The sequence below is a fragment of the Pteronotus mesoamericanus genome, unplaced genomic scaffold (genome assembly GCF_021234165.1).
Source record: "Pteronotus mesoamericanus isolate MK-2021 breed Mesoamerican mustached bat unplaced genomic scaffold, CSHL_Meso_final scaffold_85, whole genome shotgun sequence".
Lineage (NCBI taxonomy): Eukaryota > Metazoa > Chordata > Mammalia > Chiroptera > Mormoopidae > Pteronotus > Pteronotus mesoamericanus.
Genome location: NW_026555329.1, coordinates 54,496,224 through 54,521,068, shown reverse-complemented (window position 1 = coordinate 54,521,068; position 24,845 = coordinate 54,496,224). Strand labels below are relative to the sequence as shown.

At 34.3% G+C, this 24,845-nt stretch overlaps 1 protein-coding gene across 1 annotated transcript in view; it reads right to left on the bottom strand.

Annotated features, from left to right (window-relative positions):
* Window positions 1-24,845, bottom strand: part of CAPZA2 (capping actin protein of muscle Z-line subunit alpha 2) — a 58,123-nt gene that overhangs the window by 22,643 nt on the left and 10,635 nt on the right. Inside the window, exons 2-4 of the mRNA XM_054564244.1 lie at window positions 10,062-10,125; window positions 6,132-6,183; window positions 4,084-4,147 (exon numbers count right to left, since the gene is read on the bottom strand). Of these exons, the coding sequence (XP_054420219.1) occupies window positions 4,084-4,147; window positions 6,132-6,183; window positions 10,062-10,125 (180 nt within the window). The remainder of the gene's footprint in view (window positions 1-4,083; window positions 4,148-6,131; window positions 6,184-10,061; window positions 10,126-24,845) is intronic.

The window sequence follows — 24,845 nt, the reverse complement described above, 5'->3', positions numbered from 1 at the left end:
CAAAGAACATGTATGAATGACCCATGGACATGGACAACAGTGTGGGAATTGACTGTGGGAACAGAGGGTAGGGGAAGATGGGTGGAGGGAGCTAAAGAAGGAAAAATTGAGACAACTGTAACAGAATAAACATGATTTATTAATTTAAAAAAAATCAATGAATACATTAATCAGTGGAACAACAGATTGATGTTTTGCTGTCTAAATCAATTTTAAAAAATCTTTTATTATATGTCTATTGAAATTATAACCTTGTAATGAATAAAAATTTTCATGTATTTTGGGACTAAACATGCTGCTCTACTGATCTTTCAACTTTATGTAATACCACCCTTATTTAAGTATATGAGGTCTGTCCAGAAGGTGTCCAGCCATGTAATATGAAAAATGGAGACATTTATTCAAGATACAAGAAACACAGGACAATGACACCTCAGTCCCCTCCAAAGTAGCCACCTTGGGACCTCACAGAGTTCTCCCAATCACCGTTGGCTGCCCTATTGTATTCTTTAGAATCTTATCGATGGTTTGAAATCTCTTTAATTTCAAAGGTTATTTTAGTTGTGGGTAAAGCCAGAAGTCGCAGGGCACCAATTCTGGGCTGTAGAGGGGCTGAGTCACCTGAGTGATTTGATGTTTTGCCAAAAAACCCTGCAGAGACATGATGTATGAGTGGGTGCATTGTCATGATGAAGCCACCAGTCACCAGTTGCCCATAGCTGCGGCAGATTTCTGAATCATCTAAATAGTTTCTGCGGAGGCACATTTAAGCTTAACACAAAATTTGATGCAGACTCATTGCTTTACCTACTCAGTCATTCTGACAGCAATGGCCACACAATACACATGCTCACTCAATGGCATCTACCACTCCCACTGACTAGTACAGTGAAGTTGTCATTGTTCATGCATGCGCATTCCAGTCCACTCTCCTTAGCTGCATCAATGTCATACAAACTGTTCTCATTATATTAACAATGGCTGGACTTTTTCCACACAGACCTTGTACATTGGTTGTAAAGGATCTTGTGTTATCTAGTAAGGCAATTCTCTCACCACTCTTTCTGTTCTTTTTACATTTCTTCCTGGTTTTTTTTTAGCATTTATTTTTTCACATAAACCTTATAAAAATTCTGACCAATTAAAAAAACTATCAGGACTATAATCAAACTATATTAAATTCCTATTTTAATTTTTAAATAATTTAATTTTCTACCTCAAAATGAAATGTGATGTGCCTTTCCACTGTTCAGATCCCATTTTTTGTTTCAAGAAGACAACCATTTTCTTCATAATCCTATTGTTTTTTGTCAAGATTATTCCTAGGTTAATGTGTAATTTCACCAATATTTAAAGTGGAACTAGAGCCCCTCCAACCATTTCTGCTTTCAAGTACATACTTGCTATAAAAGAAGAAAGCTAATGAGTTTTGTATACTTACCTTAAATTCAGCCATCTCAGGGAATTATTTTAAACCTAGTAGGTTTTGGATGTGTGGTTACATTTACAAAAGTCTCTCAGTGTTTTCAAATATATAAATCATGTCACCTATGAGTTTTTCTCTTCTAAAGCTTTAAAAGTTCTCATTCTCTTGTTGTATTTGCTACATCTCCATTTACTAGAAATAGTAGATATACCTGGCTAATTTTCTATTTTAACTGTTATTTGTGTTTGTTTAACAAAAACCAAGAGTACTATCATAAACTACAATCTATTATATTTAAGACATATTTTTATGTCCATATTTTACTTAGAGTTCTTGTAATGAACTAGCTGCTGGATTTTTCAAATTCCTTTTCATTGTCTATTGATGTATCGTAACGTTTCTCTCTTTGATTTGGTGGTCAATAAAGAGTCCCTCTGATTGCTTTGATCAGTTTGTGAACATGGTTCAGAAAGAAAAACTGTTGGCTTTGAGATTATAAATGTGATTGTTAAATGAACTCTTGTAATCACAAGTTGTTCCTTATATATGTGCAGCGGCTCTAAGACAGCAATTTGTTTTGGGAAGGATTTTATTATGTCTGAAGTAAGAGCAAGCTCTAGTGAACAAAACTTTAAAACTAAACTTTTATGTGTGATAATGCACTCTGCAAACATCAGTTCTGGGGGAAAAACAGGCCCTCCAAGGCAGGGTTATAAGTACTTTTGGGAGTTGTAAACCTACACAGACTCTAGAAAATGTGTGCCTTCCAAAAGCTGGAAAATTCTGAACAGAACATAACCAGTGAGTGTGACAAACAGTTCAAGTATACAAACTGTCACAAAGTTTATGACGTAGTAAAGAGGTTTAAGACGCAGACCAAGATTGCAAACTGATAGCACGCTAAATCAGAACCACTGGGGGAAAAAGTAAGACCAATATATTGCCTTACATAGAACCACTCTTACACCCCAGTAAATAAGTTCTATTTAGTGATGGCATATTACTTTTTTAATACATGAGGAAGGACCCCAAAAAACAATTTATTTATAAAAAATTGTGTAGGTATCCTTAAGTGTTTAAACTTCAGTCACCTTCAAAGTACTTGCCATCTGATGCAATACACCTATCAAGACTTTCTTTCCCACTGCTCAAAACAGTTTTGAACTCCTCCATTTTGATGCCTTTTAGTGCTTCTGCTGCTGTTTCACCTTTTTCATATCAGCAGAATGTCTCCCTTTGAGGACTTTTTTCATCCATGCAAACAACAACAAAAAAAGTTGCTTGGGCGAGATCAGGTGAATAGGGAAGGTGGAGCATGTGGGTCATGCCATTTTGGGTCAAAAACTGCTGAACACTCAGCGAGGTGTGGGCAGGTGCACTCATAAATCACCCATCATGAAATAGACACATTTATTGAAAGAGTCTTCAAAAAAAAATTCACTGAAGCAAAACACAGCCTCTCACAACACCACCAGTTGATACTTGATACAGATGGGTTTGTAGAACACTCCCCTCACAGGGGATGAATGTTCTACAACGGACTTTCCCTCCAGAAGATAATTTGATTTGGGGCGGGGGGGTTCCCCCTCATTTCCTGAATTCTACTTGTTAATTTCTATTTAAAGTTCTTAAATCTACAGTCCTATGTAAGATTACTGCAGAGTCTGCTTTTTCTTTGTTTTATCTTTATAAGATTTACATATTAAAATTATGCTAGGTTTATAAAATGAGTTTGGGAGCTATACAACATTTTAAAAAGATGCATTACCTTGATTTGACAAATTTTTTTAGTGGTTTATCTTAAGAAAACAATAGTCAATGTGCCCAGAGGTGCAAAGATGTGCAATAAAGCTCTCTTTATAACATTAAAAAACAAACAAAAAAAGTCAAAAACCAAAATCTCATTGGAGAGAAAAAATTTATGAGATTAAGAAAATGAAACACTGTATAGCTTTCTATGTATGTGTATATATACATATGCATAGCTCTGTATTTAAGCTATGTTTTCCCTTTAGTTATGTCTAGTCTCTCTTTTTCCTCTGTAACTACAAGACTACATATTCCATACTAAGTAATGCCAAATACAAGCTTTAATATTATTAGCCATTAAGAACTAATTGTTATACTCTCTCTTTATCTTCTACCTACCAGTTCTTTTGGGCTCTGTGGTTTATGAACCAACATAATCACTTTTATTGTGTAAGTCAGCAATGTTGTTTCATATAAACTGTTCTTCACACAAGCACAATATTAACTGATACAATCATAGTTCAATTATTAGTAACTCTAAACCAAAAAAAAAAAAATTAATAATGCTAGTTACCTTTTGTGGCTTTTCTTAGCTTAGTAATTCTAACTTGCACTTCAGAAAAAAAAGATATAACAATTACTAAATGCTAAGTTACTCACATGACGAACTGTAGAATTCCAGAGCAACCAAATTATGTGTAAATATTACTACTATATATCCTAGATTTTGTATTACTATAGGATTTTTTTTTTTCCTATAAAGACACAAAAAAGTGGGTTTAAAGCAATTTATTTTCTAAAATCTTAGAACACTTTTTTTTAATACCACTGCAAATTCTTATAGGGTAACATTAACCATTAAAATCAAAACAAAGAACAGCCAGATCCTGTGTTTATACGAAACATACCTGATCTTCATAACCTTCAATTTTTACTGGAGTAAACTGGTCCAAGTTATATTGTGCAAATGCACTAAAAAAGAGAAAGAGCAATTACTTAAAATTATTTAATACCCTTAAAAATCACAAACAATTCATCTGTCAATATAAATCACATGGCAAGTTAAATAAAACTGTAAGTCTCCATTACTGATCTTATACTTTTAAAATGGATGAAAGATAGCCAGCTTTCAAGGTTTAGCAAAAGAAAATTAAATTAGTTAATATAATTAGTCTTTTCACTCAAAACTCTGAAAATATAGGTTAGACCTTCATAAGATTCATATCCAATTATTGAGACATATATTCAGTATACCACATACCAGGAAACAAAATAGGTGCTGTGAGAGAGCAAAGAGTAATCAGACTGATCCTAGGATCAAAGGGCTTATGCAGTTGAATAGAAGATAATAGATAAACATAAATATAAGATGAAGTATTATAGAAAATACATAAGAGAATGACCAAAAAGCACCATGGAGAATATGTATTTTTAAAAATTAAATTCTGCTGAGGGTTAAAACGAAAAGAGTATTAGGGGTGATTTCCTAATGGATGTTATACTGACAAATGGCCTTGAAATACTGGGTAGGCTCTCTGGTCTTGTAAAAGTTGGAGGGATGGGCGGGGCAGGGGGGAAGAGTATTTCAATTAGAGGGACGAGGAAGAACAAAATACACGAGAAGATAGGTTGGGTCTAATATCACTGAAAGCACCAAGCTCAATGCCTGGCACCTAGCAGGTTTGGGGGAGGGGAGAATGGGAAATTATTATTTAATGGTAAGGAGTTTTGATTTGGGATAATGAGAAATGTTCTGTAGACAGATGGTGGTAATGATTATACAACAATCAATGTCAATGTACTTAAATGCCAGAGCACTGTAAAGCTAAAAGTGGTTAAAAAGATAAATTTTAATGGTAGTTACAAAATAGTTGTGGGGATATAAAGTACAACAGAGAGAACATAGTGAACACTTCTGTAATAACTATGTACGGTGCCCAGGCAGGTACAGGAAATATAGAGGGGATCACTTTGCAAATTATATGATTGTCTGACCATTATGCTGTGCATCTGAAATTAAAACAAAATAATAAACTGTAATTAAAAAATAAAATGAAAAAAGATAAGTTTTATATTATGTATATTTTTCCCATAGTAAAAAAAAAATAGTAAGTAAAAACTGCTATTGAAAATAACAAGAATTTAATCAGAAGCAAAATCAGATTGACTTGATAAAGGCTTCAAATGCTACAAATACAGAATCAGAGCAAATTTCCCTCATTAATTAGGATTTCACATGTTGGATAGTACTAGGATAAAGGTAGTTAGATACTAAACACTCTTTGTAAGCACCTAAAAATCTGTTCCATTTCACCATTTTCAAATGAGTAATCAAGTTGGTTAGCCTAAAAGATGGGTCTTTAGATCTTATTTTGGAAGGTGGCTGCGGGAAGAGAATCAATAATTTCTTTGAAATCCTAAGATAGTTTTGGCAAAGTAATGATTCTGGTCATCAGTTCAAAGATGATGTGTTGGGATTTAGAATTGCCTTGTTCTCTAAATCACTCACAAATCTGGTAAATATTTTCAAGTAATTATGTGTCAGGTACTATGTTAGGTATTTATGGATGAATAAAATCTCATGACCCTCAAAATTCCTTATTAGGGTCAAACATATAATAAAAAGTAAAACCTGCATAAAAATAAAAGTAATTATAATTTTAAATATCTAAGTTTCTAACAACAATTTTATCCAACTTTGCAAAAGTCAAAATGGGGCAAAAAAGTATTTAAGCCACTGCCAAACATACAATGAGTAGAGAATTTCATGATACAATTGTGTCTTTATGTCTCTCTGTGATAAAAAATTTCTCCTCTAGCCTAGTACATACGTATAATTCTATATATTTGAGCTTGATGTGCCAATATCTATTCCAGGGATTAGTGCTTAAAATTCACTTTTAAAATATTTTTCCTAAGTCATTTTCATTATGTTAATATAATATATAATACTTACTGGGCTGCTCCTTCCCTGAGAAGATTATCATTATTAAGTAGTAACCGAACATCTGTAAAACAAATAGTTTCCTATGTTACTATTTTTCTATGTTTGAAATGTCTATGCAATAAATGCAGTTATTTTGGTAATGTTTTAATGCCCCCCACAGCCCAAGATGTAACCAAGACCAGAATATCACTCTGACAACCAATGTAAGCACAAAAACACACCATAGTATTAATTTAAAATTTTGTTAGGTGACAGAAGAGGAAATGATATAGAAATACAAGTTATTTTATACCCTTAATAGTTAATTAATGCAAGCAGACTGTAATGTATCTCCAAAGAACTGAAGATAAGCTATAACAAAAAGATGTTGTGATAAGATCTGCAGACTTAGCACAATGCCTCTAGTTTGACAAAACTATCATGAGTTTCAAATGAACTTGCCTTATAGAAAAGTAAATAGCCCTGGCTGGTGTGGCTCCAGTGGACTGACTGACGGACTGTGAACCAAGTGGTTGCCAATTCGATGCCCAGTCAGGGCACATGCCTGGGTTGTAGGCCATGTCCCTGGTAGGGAGTGTGCAAGAGGCAACCCCACACATATTTCTCTCCCTCTCCTTCTCCCTCTCTTCCCTCGTCTCTAAAAATCTATAAATACAGTATTTTTTAAAAAAGTGATTAGACAAGTCAACAGAGTGCAGAAGTAGGCATTTCTGACCTCAAACAAAAGATGAATATATTTAGTTTGATATGGTAGGTGCTTTAATTGATTCAGTAATCTCGTTTTGGTTTTCAATTCTTAATTCTGTCCTAATTATTACATAGACATTATTAATCATTAAAACATAACTTTAAAATAATACTAGAAAAATCCAAGCACTATGTAAATCATAAAGAAAAAAATCAATTTCACCAAAAACAACCAAATTTCTACTCTTCGTATGTACTTTTTTCATTATTTTTCCTATAACCTTGGCTGTTTTATATTGTTGTTATCATATAGTACATACAACAATGTATCCTAATTTTTACATTAGATGAAAGTAACAAAGTAACCTAAGTATCTCCCATTAAGAAACTGGTTTAATAATATATAAATATACTATAATTCTTATAAACAATGTGAAATTAGGTAGCCATTAAAGGTAATGTAGATATGTATTTAACAACAATGAAAAACATCCACACCATAACAAACAGGAAGGGGGAAACTCAGTATGTACACTACTATCATATTTATGTAATGTTATGTGTGTATCTAAATTGAGCGATGTTGGAAGAATTTCATTCAAGCAGTGGAGAACTAGAGGGTAGAATTTTGGGTGATTTTTAGGTACTTTACGACAAAATGATTTTTACAAAAATAACAAAGCTGTTCTGAAAGGAAAAATATTTCCTACTCACATACCTCTTTTTAGTAGGACTCGATTTAAAAAACAATCTCTTCTGCTAACCACTAAATAACACTAATTTTATTTTTAAATTAATTGATTTTAAATAGAAGCTTCTGCTTAAAAAACAAACATTAATTATAGTTATTTCTATCTTACAAAGCAAACAGGGGAGTTCTATTTGATTAATCATTCTTTCATCTTCAATATTTAAAACATAGTCATTAAATGTGATACTGCAGGCTAGTATATCTTTTTCAGTTTTAAATGAAAATATAATTTAAAAGTAGAATCTATTTGATCAAATAACTTTATTCTGAAAAATAAGACCATGCCTTTAACATAAGCAGAATACAGTGGAAGAAATAGAAAATTTGAATAAAATACTACTCTTAATGAAGGGATTTTAGGCTGTGGTTCTAAGCCAGGCTACACATTAGACTACAAAGTAGTGGGCGGAGGGCTTAAAAAACAAAAATGAAAACAAAAAATCCCACATTATTTCAGAGTCACAGTGCAGGTCTACCAAATCAGTTCTTGAGAATGAAGACCAAAAATCTCTGTTTCAATGACTCTAATGTAGCGGTCTAGGAAAGAGCATTCGGGAACCACTGAACTGACAAGATTTTATGACTGCAATTCTGAAATGTGTGGCTTCTCTTGAAATCACCCTGATGCCAATGTTATCGACAAAGATAGAAAATAACTGAATTGATACAAGTCCCCTTAAATATTTAATTACTTTTTAACTCTAAAATAACCCCTTAGTTAAAACTTTCATAATATCCAATGTATCCCACTTTTATTCCACAGCTCACTCTCCATCCCAGGCCTGCTTAATGGCTCATCCAAAATGCCCAAATGTACTGCATCCCAACACAGAACATATCAGTTCAGTATCAACTTCCAATAAGACTTAGAAAAGCAATTTCTAGGACTCATACACTCTCTGTGAATTGTACATAAGTCTGATAACCACTGATTTTAGTGCAGTTTAATCATTAATTAAGTTATTATACATGCCAACTTTTAAACCTCAGCAGTGGAGACTATGTCTTCTTTATCTTCTTTAATGCTCCAACAATCAAATGTATTAATGTATGTTTAGGTTACAGCAGCTGAATATTAAAACAGAAATTAAGATCTACAGAAAGAAGAAATACTTCTGAATTCTCCCTAACTTCTAAATTCACTACTATACTATAGATTTTATAACTATTCCATAAGACAGAATTATTTTAATTTCCAGAATTTTTTTTTACAATGCAGACTTGCCATTCTTCCTCTAAGTGTACCGCAGTGGTTAAATTTTTAAATGCATGAGTAGTACTACATGTGACTGCATAAACTAAATCATGTATTACTATACTCTGTGAATGATTTAAGAGATTTTTCAAGGGTATTTTTAACTTTGTACAATTTTTGCCTCTCAAACTTGACCTTTTCTTAAGATTTCTCATTGTATCTTAAACCAGCAATTTTCAACCTTTTCTCACAGCACACATAAACTAATTACTAAAATTCTGTGGCACACCAAAATATATATTATATCTTTGGCTGATCAGACAAAAAAATAGGTGTACTATTGATTCATTCACACTGGTTGTCTATTGTTGTATTGGCTATTGTCATTTTTTTTTTTTTAATTTGACAATCTGAGAAATAGAGGTCAGCGCCTCTGACTTAACTGTCATGTACTGCATGTTTTAAAAATTCTTGTGGTATGCTAGTTAAAAATCACTCTTATACTATGAATAAAAATGACTGATTAAAATTCTTAATAAACATATTTAAATAGTTTACTCTGGGGTAGAATGTTTAAAAAAGAAAATAGAAACATCCTATCTAAGTTAATCTTAATTTAAGACATGGTAAAGGCCAAATATATATGAATTAGAAATAGCACATTTAAAGAGTTTATGGCATCTTATTCTTAAAACTGCTTAAGAAAAGTTTTGTAGAAAAGATCACCATAAGCTAATTTCCTGGAGATTTTAAATGCATCCTTCTTAGTGTTAAAGGAGCTATTGTAACAGTTTTTACAGCAAACAGGAGTTGCTATAAATTTATACAAGAGTTTAAAATTTTGATCTTTAGGTAATTATAAAAAATGTTTGTCAGTGTGGTTTACAGAAAAGCATAGTATGAATATGAGACATAATTTAAATAACAAATGTTTTTACATGTGCTGTCATCTAAGTATGGCGAGACTATGTCCCCCCACCCCCTTTGGCTGTTCATATTAATCTAGTATGTTTTTCTTTACAAAAACTGCAAAAATGACTTTCCAACTTCCAAAACATAGTTAAAATTAAAAAGTTCTTGTTTTTTTAAATAACTTTTAAGAGGATTAATTTATTCAAACATAATCACCATGTATATCAAATACATTATATTCTAACCATTTCAAAATCCAGATTGACAGATATTTTCACAGTATTTTCTCCTACATACTCCCCCTTAGCTCAGTTATTTTAGTTATGCCATTCATTGTTTGAAAAAAATATGTGTTTGATATATCAAGTCTTAGTGCTGTGAACTAAACACTTACCATTAAACACCTCATTAAATTCTCCAGGAGGGGCATGAATGATGAATTTTGCTGCAATACGTACCTAAAATAGAAATGAAGATATAAATGTCTAATAGTATAGGTCATTGCCAAAATAGCAATACAAAATGCAAAATCATACTATTTTAAAGTTTTATAGAAAATGGCTTAACGAAAATTTAAAGATAGTGACAATTCACTTAAACACCTAAATTTATTACTGTTTTAATGATTTACTATTATAATCAGAATGTATAGGCTAAATGCAGATAAAATATGTCTCTAATCAACAACCTAACTTTACACCTTGAAGAATTAGGAAAAAAAAAGAATGAAGCCCACAGTTAACAGGAAGAAACAGAAAAAATTAGAGCAGAAATAAATGATACAAAGACAACAGAGAGAATTAAAAAAACTAGGAGCTCGTTTTTTAAAAAAGATAAACAAAATTGACAAGACCTTTTAGCTACACTCACCAAGAAAATAAAAGAAGACTCAAATAAATTCAGAAATGAAAGGGGAACTGTTACAAACTATATGGAAATACAAAGGATTGTAAGAGACTACTATGAAGAACTGTAAGCCAACAAACTGGACAACCTAGAAGAAATCATTAATTCCTAAAAACACACAACCTGCCACAACTGAATCATAATGAAACAGAAAATCTGAAAGGAACAGTAACAGAAAGATTAAATCAGTAACCAAGAATCTTCCAACAGACAAAAAATCCAGACTAGACAGCTTCACTGGAGAATTCTACCAAATGTTCAAAGAGTATTTAACATCAGTCCTTCTTAAACTCTTTGAAAAAAATAGAAAGGGAAACTCTTAAATTTTTAAATGGCTAGAGTTATCCTGATACCGGAACCAAACAAGGACACAAGAAAAGAAAATCATAGGCCAATATCCATGGTGATTACACATGCCAAAGTCCTCAACACAGTATTAGCAAACAGAACTCATAATACATTAAAAGGATCATATACCATTACCAAGTGGGATTTACTTCAGGGATGTAAACACGGATGGTTCAACATCTGTAAATCATCGTAATACAGTAACAAAAAGAAAGGATAAACATTGTATTCATCTCAATAGATGCAGGAAAGGTATTTGGCAAAATTCAACATCCATTTATGATTAAAACTCTCAAAAATGCAAATACAGAAAGAACATAACTAATATCATACTCCAAGGCAAAAGCGGAAAGCTTTCCCTCTGAGAGGAGGAAAAACACAGGGATGCCCACTCTTACCACTGTTGTTCACATAGCACTGGAAGTCCTAGCCATAGCAATCAGACAAGAGGAAGAGGAAATAAAAGGCATCCAAACTGGAAACAAAAAGGTAAAACTACCACTATTTGCTGATGACATATTATATATAGAAAATCCTAAAGACTTCATCAAGAAAAGTTATATCCCTGAAACCCACATACTTTTATTAACCAATATCACACCAATAAATTCAGTAAAACAAAAAAGATTACAGTACTGTGACATCCTCTAGATATAGTAATATAATGGTAGAATAGAGAAGCAAAATCACATACACCAGTTAGAACTAATAAACAGATTCCATAAAGTTGCTGGATACAAAATCCCCAAAAATCTGATGCACTTCTATACACCTCCGATTTTCAACCTTTTTCATCTCATGGTACACAGAAACTAATTACTAAAATTCCACAGCACACCAAAATATGTATATTTTGCTGATCTGACAAAAGAACAGGTATAATTTTGATTCATTCACACCAGATGGCTATAGTTGTGTTGCTGCTGTCATTTTCTATTTGACAATCTAAGAGAAAGGTCAGTGCCCCTGACTAAATAGTTGGGTATGGCATGTTTTAAAAATTCTTGTGGCACACTGGTTGAAAATCACTGCTATACGCTAATAATGAACTATCAGAAAAAGAAAGGTAAGAAACAACTCAGTTTATAACAATAAAAAGAATAAAATACCCAGGAATAAATTTAATCAAGGAGGTAAAAGACCTGTATATTGAAAACTACAAGAGATTAATAAAAGAAATTGAAAAATATAGCAAATAAATGGAAAGATACTCCATACTATATACAGGAAGAATCAACATTGTTAAAATGTTCATACTACCCAAAACAATCTATACATTCAATGTAATCCCATTACAGTGTATTAAAATTCCAATGACATGTTTCACAGAAATAAAATTAATTCTAAAATTTGTATGGAACCACGAAAGACCCCAAATAGCCAAAACAATCTTCAGAAGGGAGAACAAAGCTGGAGGATTCACGCTGCCTAATTTCAAACTGTTTCACAAAGCTACAGTAATGAAAGATGTGCGGTATTAGCATAGCAAGAGACATGTATCAATGAATGAACAGAACAGAGATCCCAAAAATAAATCCACAGGCATATGGTGAACTAAAGACAAACAAGGCAAGAATATACAATGGGGAAAGGATAGTCTTTTTAATAAATAGAGCTGGGAAAACTGGACAGTCAAAAGCTAAAGAATGAAACTTGACGACTATTGTACACCATACAAGAAAATTAAAGTGGATTCAAGACCTGAATGTAAGACCTGAGACCATAAAACTCCTGGAAGATAGACTAAGCTCCTTTGACATAGGCCTTGGCAATGACTTTTTAAATCTGACACCCCCACCCCACCACCAAATGCAACAAAAGCAAAAACCACATCAAAGTAGTCAACAAAATGAAAAGACAACCTATTGATTGGGAGTATTTGCAAACTGTATATCCATTAAGGGGCTAATATCCAAAATATATAAAAGAACTCGTAACAACTCAATAGCAATCCTCCCCCCAGACCTGATTAAAAATGGGCAGAATATCTGAATAGACTTTTTTCCCTAAAAGGACATAATAAAGATGGCTAACATGAAAAGATGTTCTCTACCTCACTGACCATGCAAACGTAAAATGCAAATATTGCAAATGCAATATCAGGACCACAATGAACTATCACCTCAGACTCATTAGAATGGCTATTATCAGAAAGACAAGAAATAACTTGGTGAGAATGGAGAGAAAAGGAAATCCTTGTACACTGTTGGTAGTAATATAAATTGGTCCACCACTATGGAAAATAACGTAGGTTCATCAAAAAGTTAAAAACAGAACTACCATATATGATTCAGCAATTCCACTTCTGGGTATTTATCCAAATAAAATTAGAACAGTAACTCAGTAAGATATCTGCACCCCCATATTCACTGCAGCATTATTTACAATAGCCATTGCAGGAAAATGACTTAAGTGTCCAACGATGGATGAATGGATGAATGAATGAATGAATGATTATTTAGCCATCAAACAGGTGCAATCTTCCCATCTGTGACAACAAAGATAGGTCTTAAGGGCATTATGCTAAATGAAATAAATTAGAGAAAAACAAATGCCTTATGATCTCTTTTATATGTGGGGTCTAAATCAACCAACCAACCAACCAACCAGCCAACCAAAAATCTCAGAACAGACTGGTAGTTGCCAGAGGTAGGCGTTACAGGTAAGGCAGGAGGAAAATTAAAAACAAGAAAAAATATATACATACATAATGTAACAAACTTAATGATTCAAAGCTGCCTACATATAAATATTTTCTTACAAGCAAATTTTTCTTTAAAATAAAAAATATTATCAAGGAAATCTGTATGTGTGGAGAAATAAGATACATTTAAGTACCATGAAGAAAACAAATATCATTATGTTTATAAAGTCATAAATTAGCCCTGGCTGGTGTGGCTCAGTGGATTGAGCATCAGCCTGCAAACCAAAGGGTCTCAGGTTCAATTCCCAGTCAGGGCACATGCCTGGGTTGCGGGCCAGGTCCCCAATAGGGGACACGTGAATGGCAATGATACATTAATGTTTCTCTGCCTCTCTTTCTCCTTCCCTTCCCCCTGTCTGAAAATAAATAAAATATTTAAAAGACAACTTAAAAAATCATAAATTACTAAAAAATATAGAAGAGGGAAGAATGGTTAGATCTATTGGATCTTAGGAAATTTTAGTTCAAAGACAAGTGAGAAAGTATCAACAGGTGTACTGAGAAGCATATTTTAGGAGAATAAAGACTATGTTTGAGAAAGAGATCAACTACTAATGAAACATATGAGAGGTTAAATGATATGCCTGATGTTACAGTTTAGTGAAGTAGTCTTGAGCATTTCTAAGTTTTCCAATCACTACACAGTCACCTCTGACTCAAATGAGGCAGTGTTCCTTAAAGTGAAGGCCTTAGACAAGCAGCAGCTCCAGTGATGTTTGAAATGTACATCCCACTCTGACCAACTCAATCAGACTCTGGAAATGAGGCCCAGGAAACACTAACAAGTTTCCCAGGTGACTTTTTAATGTACATTCAAGTCTTCACTTAATTAAGGGACCATCCTTGGCAAAAATGGAAGCCTTAGCTTATTTTCTTTTGCTGCTTTACTAGCACTGTGATTTATTTGATGAGGGAATTAAAAATAATGGAAAGAACAGAAAATACTTATGTTTGTATATGTGAGATCCATCAAGAAGTCCAGCTACTGTTAATAACAAGAATGGTTTGCCCGACATGGATGTAACCCGGCAGTCAAGGAGAATGGACTGGAATGCGCATGCATGGACAATAACAACTGCACTGTACTAGTCAGTGGGGGTGGTAGACACCATGACTGAACATTGCACTGTGTGGCCATCACATTCAAAATGACTGTAGAGCAACAAATTTGCATCAAGCTTGAAAATTCCTCCACGGAAATTATTTGGATGATTCAGAAGGCCACAGCTAACTGGTGATTTGCAGCTCCATCACAACAACACACCTTCTCGTGCATCATGTCTCATGAAGGGTTTTTGGTGAAACAACAAATCATCCAGGTGACTCAGCCCCCTACAGCCCAGATTTGGCGCCCTGCAAGTTCTGGCTTTTCCCAAAACTAAAGTCACCTTTGAAAGAGCAGAGACTTCAAACCGTCAATGAGATTCAAGAAAACATGATGGCGCAGCTGATGGCAACTGGGAGAAGTGTGTGGGGTACCTCCTTTGATGGGGACTGAGGTGTCATTGTCCTATGTTCAATGTTTCTTGTATTTTGTATCTTCTTCAATAAACGTTTCTATTGTTCATATTACATGGCTGGATACCTTCTGGACAAACCCCATATATGTCCTGCGTGTGCACATGCACCTAAGTTTTCAGAAGAGACAGTTGAAAAGGAGCCCACATGGCTAGAATGAAGACATTCCTAGCCACATAAGTGACAAGCCCTTTAAAAGGTTAGAAAATGTCAATTTAAAGAAATGAAAAGCCTTTATAGTTTGGAACACTAAAAAATTTGCAGCAAAATCCATGATTTGGATAGCACTGAGCAATAACAATGATGAGGATGATAACAAAATGAGGATGCTCTAATTAGTGCTTACCAAGCCCTTAACATGGATTATGTCATTTATTCACAACAACCCTATGAGGCAGTTAGTGTTATATTTGTACATTTTTAGATGAAGTATCTGAAGCAGAAGAAGTACCATATTTTGCTGTGTATTAATGCGTCCCCGTGTATACTGCGCACCCATGGTTTTGACCCAAACTTTCAGGAAAAAAAAATCTTTCGTTTTAATTTTTAATTCAATTATTAATTTATATTTAGATACCTTTTTTGTATTATAAAGGAATTTTAGCAGTTTTTAACATATTATGGTACAAGAAATTTATGTAACAAATAATTACAAAACACAAGAACAGATACTAGGTATTTCAGGTACTACCCGTGTATAATGTGCATCTGTTATTTTGACCTCAAAAATTTGGGCAAAAAATAGTACGCCTTAAACACTGCAAAATACGCCTTAAACACTGCAAAATATTTAAACTGTCTGTCAGTTTAAATCTTGAATATACACTTTTATTTACTATATTATCCTACTTCTCAGATAAAAGTTTTGGTAGGAGTAAAATCCAGCCAGCCAAAACCGAACAAGGCAGGATGTAACAGTGCAGCCCCCAAACAACTGCCTCAAATAAATTTTTTTTGTTATTTAAAATGTGAATAACAACTTAAGTGAAACACAAATTTCTTGAAAGACACGAAAACCAAGGTTCACTCAAGAAAAAAATAGACCATTTGAATAGTCCTAAACCTATTTTAAAAGTCGAAAGCCTTCCAAACAATAAAACTCTGGGTTTTCTTACACCCAACATTGAAAGAAAAAGAGTTATAAACATTTTCTTCCAGAAAACAGAAGTGAACACCTTCCAAATCATATTAAGAACAGCACTATCCTCTATCTACCAAAGATTAAAATATTGCAGAGAAACACAACTATAAAAATATAAACTGAGCCACTTTCAAATGGAACTGGAGCTGCTACCCCAGAGGAACTGAACTGCCTTGCAGGAATTATGCCTCAAACCTTTGGAATGTTAAAACTGGGCAAAATAACCTTTGGCCTGTCCCAAACAACTATTTGCAATGATAACAAGAAAGCAACTACAGGAACTGAAAATTAAAAACACTGTTTATAACTAGCATCTTTATGTTAGCTTATCTGCACCAATAGAATTGCCACCTCCCTTCCCTTTCTCATAAATAACCTTTGTCTCGTAATTGCAACACTATTGGATTTCCGCCTGAATCAGTGCTTCCAATATAGCTATTCTTCTTTGATCTCAGATAATGCTTGTTGACTCTCACTTTGGGCTTTTATTTTTAGGTTAGCACAACTCACAGTCCAAAATCTCTCAATCAAAAATCAGTAAGTTGAATTCATATGTCCAATAAAGGACCTGTATCCAGAATACATATTCTCAAAACTGAACAGTTCAGAAAACAGGAAGCAAAAAGGCTAGGGCAGACACAAGAGGATATGTAGAGGAGAGATAAATGCTCAAAACAATGTGCATTTTATTATGCAAAACAATGTGCAGTATTATTAATGATTAGTAAAATAATATTGAAATCATGAAATACTACTGCATATGTAATAGAATGGCTAAAATAAAAAGAATGATAATACTAAGTGCTAATGAAGACGCAAAACACCTAGAACAGTCCAGTGAATTACTAGATACTTTCCAAGGCTCACTATTAACCCAGCAGAGAACAGTTGGCAATTTCTTACAAAGTTACTCACACACAATATGACACAACAATCCCACTCCTAGGTATGTGCCCTAAAGAAACGCAAATCTATGTTCACACAAAACTCTATTCACAATTGCTCAAGACTGAAAACAATTTACAACTCAAATGTCTATAAATGGGCATATCCCAGTGGAATACTACTCAGCAACAAAAAGGGACAAATTATGAATACATGCAACAATGTGGACAAATCTCAAAAACCTTAAACTGAATGAAAGAAACCAGTCTCAGAAAGTTACATAGTAATAGCATCATGTTCCATTTGTATGACATTCTCAAATAGACAATATTATAGCAATGGAGAACAGAGCAATGGTTGCCAGGGGCTGGGCAGAGGGGTGGGGAGGGTAAGAGTTAATCTCCCTCTCTTCTGAATTTCCTCTCTTATGTAAATACTTATGTTAACTTCTCCAAACAGAAAAATGAGGGGAAGTAAGAAAATAAGGAAGTTTTGGGGATGATGGTAGAATTGCATGATAGTTAGATTTTGGTAGTGCTTACATGAATCTATACATGGTTGCAAGTCATCATAAAAAAAGGGGGTGTTCTTTTACCATATGCTAATTAAAATACATTTATGTGTTTCACATTATTTTCTAAAGTATTTAATAGGACTACTAAAATCAAAAGGCAAGATATAAACAATAATATTAAACAGGCAAGGGTAGAATCTGGTATGGCAGACAGAGTATGCTAAACATATACTGGAATCTATTATGTTTATGTAAATCTTAATTTCTTCCCCTTCCCACACAGGTAACGAGTTAAAAAAACATTTAAAACTAAATCTTAATCACTACCATATGCAATAAACATTCATCAGCAAGCTACCACAATTTTTATCAAATATTTCTTTTGAAAAACTCTCAACTTATACATTACCTATAAAACTGGCAAAAAATTAGAAGTATTGATAGTAAGCAGTATATATATATATAGCATATTTAATGATGCAATTAACTAGCTGTTGAGGTTTAAAAAATGTTTAGTTGATTTCCCGCAAACCAATTTGGATTATAACAGCTATGCCTAAAGTCTGGTCTGTGAATTTCACCAGATAAGAAGAATTTGATTTCTGGACTTCTCAGGTGCTAGAGAAAAAAACTGGGTCTGGCGCAGCAGTGGCTTCCTAAAAAAAATTTTCAATCATCCAGGTATTTTCTAAACACTGCTATAGACTCAACATTCCCCAACATCCATTTTTCCAATTCTAACACACACAGAATTCTACTCTATTTACCCCTAGGAATATTATAGTTTCGTTTTGTTTTTTCCCCCTGGAAAAGCCCACTGAATTATCAGATGCATTCCTAGGTCCACTGTTGTCTTCTGTATTAACCATCTTCCTCCATATGATACTGTTCAAAATCAAGTCCTTCTGAATTGGAGTCAGATTCAAGAGTTAAGTAGCAGGTAGGAATGAGTGGCCAGAGGGGAAATAAAGCCAGGGCCCTCGCCATTACAATCTAACAAAGAACCTAATATAGGAGGCTAGAAGTAAAAGGAAGACATGCTTCACCAATTAACTCAGCAGTCCTGAACTTGGTTTTGATGAGACTGCCAGGTGTCCCAGGTGTCCCAGGTGTCCCGAGCATTACAAGCAAAAATAGTGCAGGAGAAGGGGAGAGCCCTTGAGACTGGGCTGAGAAAAGGGGCTTCTGTAACAATCTTACTAAGATTACTGGGTGTGGAACTGCACAGGAGAAAGAGGGGGCCTATGCTTGGAAAGGGGGCCTCTGTAACAACTTCACTAAGACAAAGAGCCTTTACTGAGAAAGAAGGCCTTTGCTGCTGTGTATTATTCCCAAGGGGAAAAGGGGGGGGGGACCTAAAAGCTGACTGAGATATATAACCCCTGAACCCCAATAGTCGGCTCACTTAGATTACCTAAGTACTCACCTGTAGCCTTGGCTCAAGTGTATAGAACAAACTAAAAACAACTTTATGGGTGCCTGTTTGCAGCTTTGGGCTTTTGTGTTTCATAAACTAGCTCATTCCCCACTTTACGTTTGTTTGTCTCTCCCTTCAATTCGTGTCTTGCAGGCAAGACAAGAACCAAGAAGACAGGAGAGCAAGCCTTTTAATTCAGGTCTCTCCCCCCATCTGTAAGTTATTACTTTTACTGAATTTCTGAATTGCAATTCTAGATGGGGGCACCTTGGTTTTGTTGGGAAGATGTGGCTCAGTGGGAGATTAACTCTTTTTGATGTTAGCCACTGGCAGCTGACAGGAGTACCTCATAACAATTGCACCAAAAAGTATAGTTTTGAAAAGTTAAACTATTAATTAGAGCTTAATGTATTAATCTGGGCTAAAATCTGAAAGAGCTATATTTTTTCTTTCTCTTGGACCCAAACATTATTTTGTATAACATATACACAGCATAAAAAGTATGTTCTATTACGTTGTGGTTGTAAAAGAGTAGATACCACAAGTGACTATATAAAGCCAGGGATATACAAAACACATGTCATACATTTAATAAATTCCAAAACTGCTTCTGAAAAACTGTCTAGTGAATTTAACAGTCATCATTCAGGGAGTAACTGCAAGAATGTAAATTGCTCAAGGAACTTCTCAATATTCAATGATAACAGTAGACAGCAAGAAGAGATAACTATCCAATTATTACAGAGGTACTGGCTAACACTAAGAAAATATCAATGTTAAGTAATGTGACATTAAATTAATATTTCTTCTCACAACTTAGTTTAAGACTTCTAATGGTTATCTTGGGAAGTAATAACTCCTTTTTGTATGCAAAAATTATTTAAGCACCGTTGCAGTTCACCATGAACTAAAAATCTTTTAAAATCAAGTAAAATCTTTAAAATCAAGTAAAGCCATTTTGGGTTAAACAGAGCATTCTAATTATTTGAGTTCTAATTAAGATATCATCATATCTACCATTTTTGTTTCCAACTGTTTGAACCAACTCCTCACTTTCAAGACCCAAAAACAAATTGTTCTAGTGTAGACTTTATAAAAACAAAGTGAATGAGCGATTTTTTTTGATGCTTCTATGACTCAACATATTTAACTTCACTTTAAATTATCATTAAACAACTATACAAATTGTGTGTAAGGGCTGTAACTGTTTAATACACATTTTCATGACAAAATACTTGTCTTTACATACTCTAGCAAAATTATTTACTTCAAAAGCTCTCTCTTTTGACCTAGCAATTTTGTACCTAGGTATTTACATACGAGAAAAGAATGCATATGTCCACAGTAAGATTGCACAAGATTTCTTAGCAGCCTTATTCATATTAGCCCCAAAAGTACAGCAAGAGAAAAAAAAGGCTAAGTAAATAGGGGTACTTATACAAGCAATGCCATGAATGACTCTCAAAAACATGCTGAGGCCCTGTTTGGGTAGCTCAGTTTGTTAAAAGCATTGACCCAATAAGCCACAATTGTGTGTTTGATCCCCCCTTCAGGGAACATACATGAATCAACCAATGAATGCATAAGTAAGTGGAACAACAAATCAATGCCCGTCTTTCCCCCTTCCTTTCCCTCTCTAAAAATCAATTAAAAAGAAAAAAAGAAAAAGAATATACTGAGTGGAAAGGAACAAGATACACACAAAAATATTTACTGTATGGCTCCATTTATATGACATCCCAAATCAGGGAAAACTAATCTATGGCGATAAAGAATATGGTTGGGAAAAGGGTGTGGGGAGTGATATGAAGGAAGTTTCTGAGGCGATAAAAAAATGTTCTTTATCTTATTTTGAGTGGTGGTTACATAGGTTTATAAAATTGTGAAAACCCATTAAACTGAACACTTAAGACTTGCGCACTTCAGGCAAATTATATCTTAACTTAAAAAATGTAGAACAATTCCCTCATATATATGATAGTGTATCTTATTTCTTATTCTTTATGTATAAATGTTTATTAAATAAAACACTTGGTAACCATGATAATTAAGGAATTAAATACTATTAGCTTATATTCTAATTAACAATTATTCACAAACCTTTTAATATCAATTTTTATTGCTGAAAATTCGCAAAATGTATTTATCCAAACTTTTGCTTTTCTAAAAATACAGTAAAAAAATTAAAGGTAAAATCTTAAAACAAAAATTAAGGACCTTAAGACTTTGGCCAAGATAGAGTCGTAGATAGATTTGCTTTGCTTCCTTGCACAACCAAAAGAAGGACAACAAATTTAAACACAAAAGACAACCAGAACTGCCAGAAAACTTAACTGTCTGGAAGTCCGACAACCAAGGAGTTCAAGAAGGAACATTCATCCAGACCGGCTGGAGGGGCAGAGAGGACACAAGGCAGCGGCTAGCAGACCAGGAGGTCCCACATTCACATGGGGATAAACCGGGAGGAACAAATGGGCAGTGAGACAGACCATGCAACCCAAGGTTCCAGGGTGGGAAAGTAAAGCCTCAAAACCTCTGGCTGTAAAAATCTGTGGGGGTTTTGGTGACAGGAGAATTCACTGGAGAGACTCACAGGGTCCTAGGAAGTACACAAACCCCCCCCCCCCCCCACCTGGGAATCAGTACCAGAAGGGCCCAATTTGCTTGTGGGCAGCAGGGTAAGTGACTGAAACTGGGCCAAGAGCCAAGCAAGTGGTACTGTTCCCTCTCTGACCCCTCCCCCACATACAGTGCCACAACGGAGCAGGTTGCCCTGCCTTGGCCTATACCTTGGACTCCGCCCCTTAAAACATAACAGGTGCACTGAGACAAAGAAATGGGCCCAAAGGAAAGAACAGATCAAAACTCCAGAAAAAGAACTAAGCAACAAGAAGAGAGCCAACGTATGAGATGCACAGTTCAAAACACTCATAATCAGGATGCTCACAGAAATGATTGAGTATGGACACAAAGCAAAGGAAAAAAGTGAAATAAAGAAAAATATAGAGGGAACCAACAGTGAAGAGAAGGAAACTGGTACTCAAATCAATGATCTGGAGCAGAAGGAAGAAATAAACATTCAACCAGAACATAATGAAGAAACATGAATTCAAAAACTGAGGAGGCTTAGGAACTTCTGGGACAACTTTAAATGTTCCAACATCCAAATCATAGGGGTGCCAGAAGGAGAAGAAGAACAAGAAATTAAAAACTTATTTTAAAAAACAATGAAGGAAACTTCCCCAATCTGGCAAAGGAAATAGACTTCCACAAAGTCCAGGAAGCACAAAGAGTCCCAAACAATCTGGATCCAAGGAGGAAGATGCCAAGACACATCATAATTACATTATCCAAGATTAAAGATAAGGAGAGAATCTTAAAAGCAGCAAGAGAAAAGAGTTACCTACAAAGGAGTTCCCATAAGACTATCAGCTGATTTCTGAAAAGAAACTCTACAAGAAGGGGCTGAAAAGAAGTACTCAAAGTCATGAAAGGCAAGGACCTACATCCAAGATTATTGTATCCAGCAAAGTTATTATTTAGAATGGAAGGGCAGATAAAGTGCTTCCCAGAAAAGGTCAAGTTGAAGGACTTCATCATCACCAAGTCCTTATTATATGAAATGTTACAGGGACTTATCCAAGAAAAAGAACAAGATCAAAACTATGAATAGTAAAATAACAACAAACTCACAACTATCAACAATGGAACTTAAAAACAAAAACAAACTAAGCGAACAACTAGAACAAGAACAGAATCACAGAATGGGATCACATGGAGGATTACCAGTGGGCAGGGCGAGGAGGGAGAATGGAGGAAATGGTACAAGGAATAAGAAGCATAGTTGGTAGGTACAAAATAGGGGGAGGTTAAGAATAGTATGGGAAATGGAAAAGCCTAAGAACTAGAACTTACATGTACGACCCATGGACATAAACTAAGGTGGGGGAGAATACTGGTGGGGGGGTGCGGTGCAGGAGGCAGGGGGATAAAGGGGAGTAAGAAAATGGGACAACTGTAATAGCATAATGAAATATACTTTAAAAAAATGAAGAACCTTAGACTTTCATTCTGAATTACAGAAAGTAATATGTTGGCATAAATCTTATTTTGTGAAGCATTTGCATAGGTCTACCTTTAAAAATATTGGAACATTTTTTGCTTACACTGAGGACTCTGGTCAGATTATATTTTTAATCTACTCACCATTTCTTTTATCAGTGTACAATTTATAAGAAGGAAATTTCAGCATTCACACTGAATAAACTGAAGCTGACCATTCCGTAAGTCATCTTCTTAAATCTCACAGCAATGAAATTTCTACATTTGAACTCAGTTTTCATCAACTGGCTTCTGTTTGCAGGAAGATTTAGCTGATCACTGAAGTATGATGTTCTACAGAAGACTGCAGACCGAGTAAGCAATGTAATGTATTGAGTAAAAAATCTTTACACTTCAGTTCTAAATCACTGAATTAAACTATACAAAATTTGAGGTGAAAAGGCTATTTTATGTTTTCTTTATTAAAATAACTGCTGAAAAATTTGCAATACAAAATTCCTGTAAATGTTTTAATCATATTTATCATCTCAGTGACTATGTTAAAATTTGTTTTCAGAAAATTATACTAAAATCTCCTATCAAATTAACTTAAAAAAATTGGCTACATTTCCATCCCCTTTGCTCCCAAAATCCTAAATGACTGGGGGACTGGAAAGGAAAAAAAAAATCAAGAGGGAAATGAAAAAGAAATCAGAGGGGAAAGAGATTTTGTCCATATACTGCCATATTTGAGCGCTTAGAATCAATCTTGCCTGGCAAATAGAAGGTTCTTAAATATTTGTTGAATAAACAAATACTCGATTTCCCTCGGATCCCTGCTGTTTCTGCCCTATAGTCCTCACTTAGTAGATAGCTGCCATGTGTTAAATAAATCCGTAAGGATTAACTCTCATTTATTTAGAAGAATCAGAGAATGTAGTATTTCAATGAAATGAATATCCGAAGAGTTATTGGTAATCCAATTTTATATGTAGGTTATTGATTTTCAAATAACCTATATCCAAAGTCACAAAAAAGTATGCTAATATAAAGCATGATCTCTTGGAACCAGGCATATTGGGTTGGATCTGCATCTCCACTATTCATTAGTTATGTGAACTCGGGTTAATAATAACAGTATTTATTACTAATAATATTAGCAGCAATAATAGTAAATAAGTGTACTTGTGTTAGTATAGTTCCAGTATTCTTAAAAACAGCTCTGAAACAGACATTTTCACATTACATGTTAGTTTTTTGGTGCCCTATATCGAGTGGTAAAAGGTGGCTTATGGTCACCCATTTGTGTTGTTGCAATGCATTCACTTCCCACATACCAAACTCCTTTCTCCTCACTTGGAAATCATCCCTTCCCTCTCTACTTGACTCGGCTCACCTCAAAACCTAGTGATAGCAACACAGGAGAAAAAGCTAGATTCCTAGCTGCGAAGTAGCAATGTGCAGTTAAAATCAGGGCTTTTACTTCAGCCAAGACAAATAATCTACATCCAAGTTTTACTTTCTTTTAACTTCCATAAACATGTTTTTAATAGGCAAACTAAGGGAGATGAAATATATCATTATTTCTTAACTTTCTAAAACTCTTGTCTGTTAGATAAAATATTATCTACAGTTACTCCCTGAAATAGAAAACACAGGTCCAGAATGGGGATTTGAACAAAGAAGTCCAAGGCTTTTCTCAGA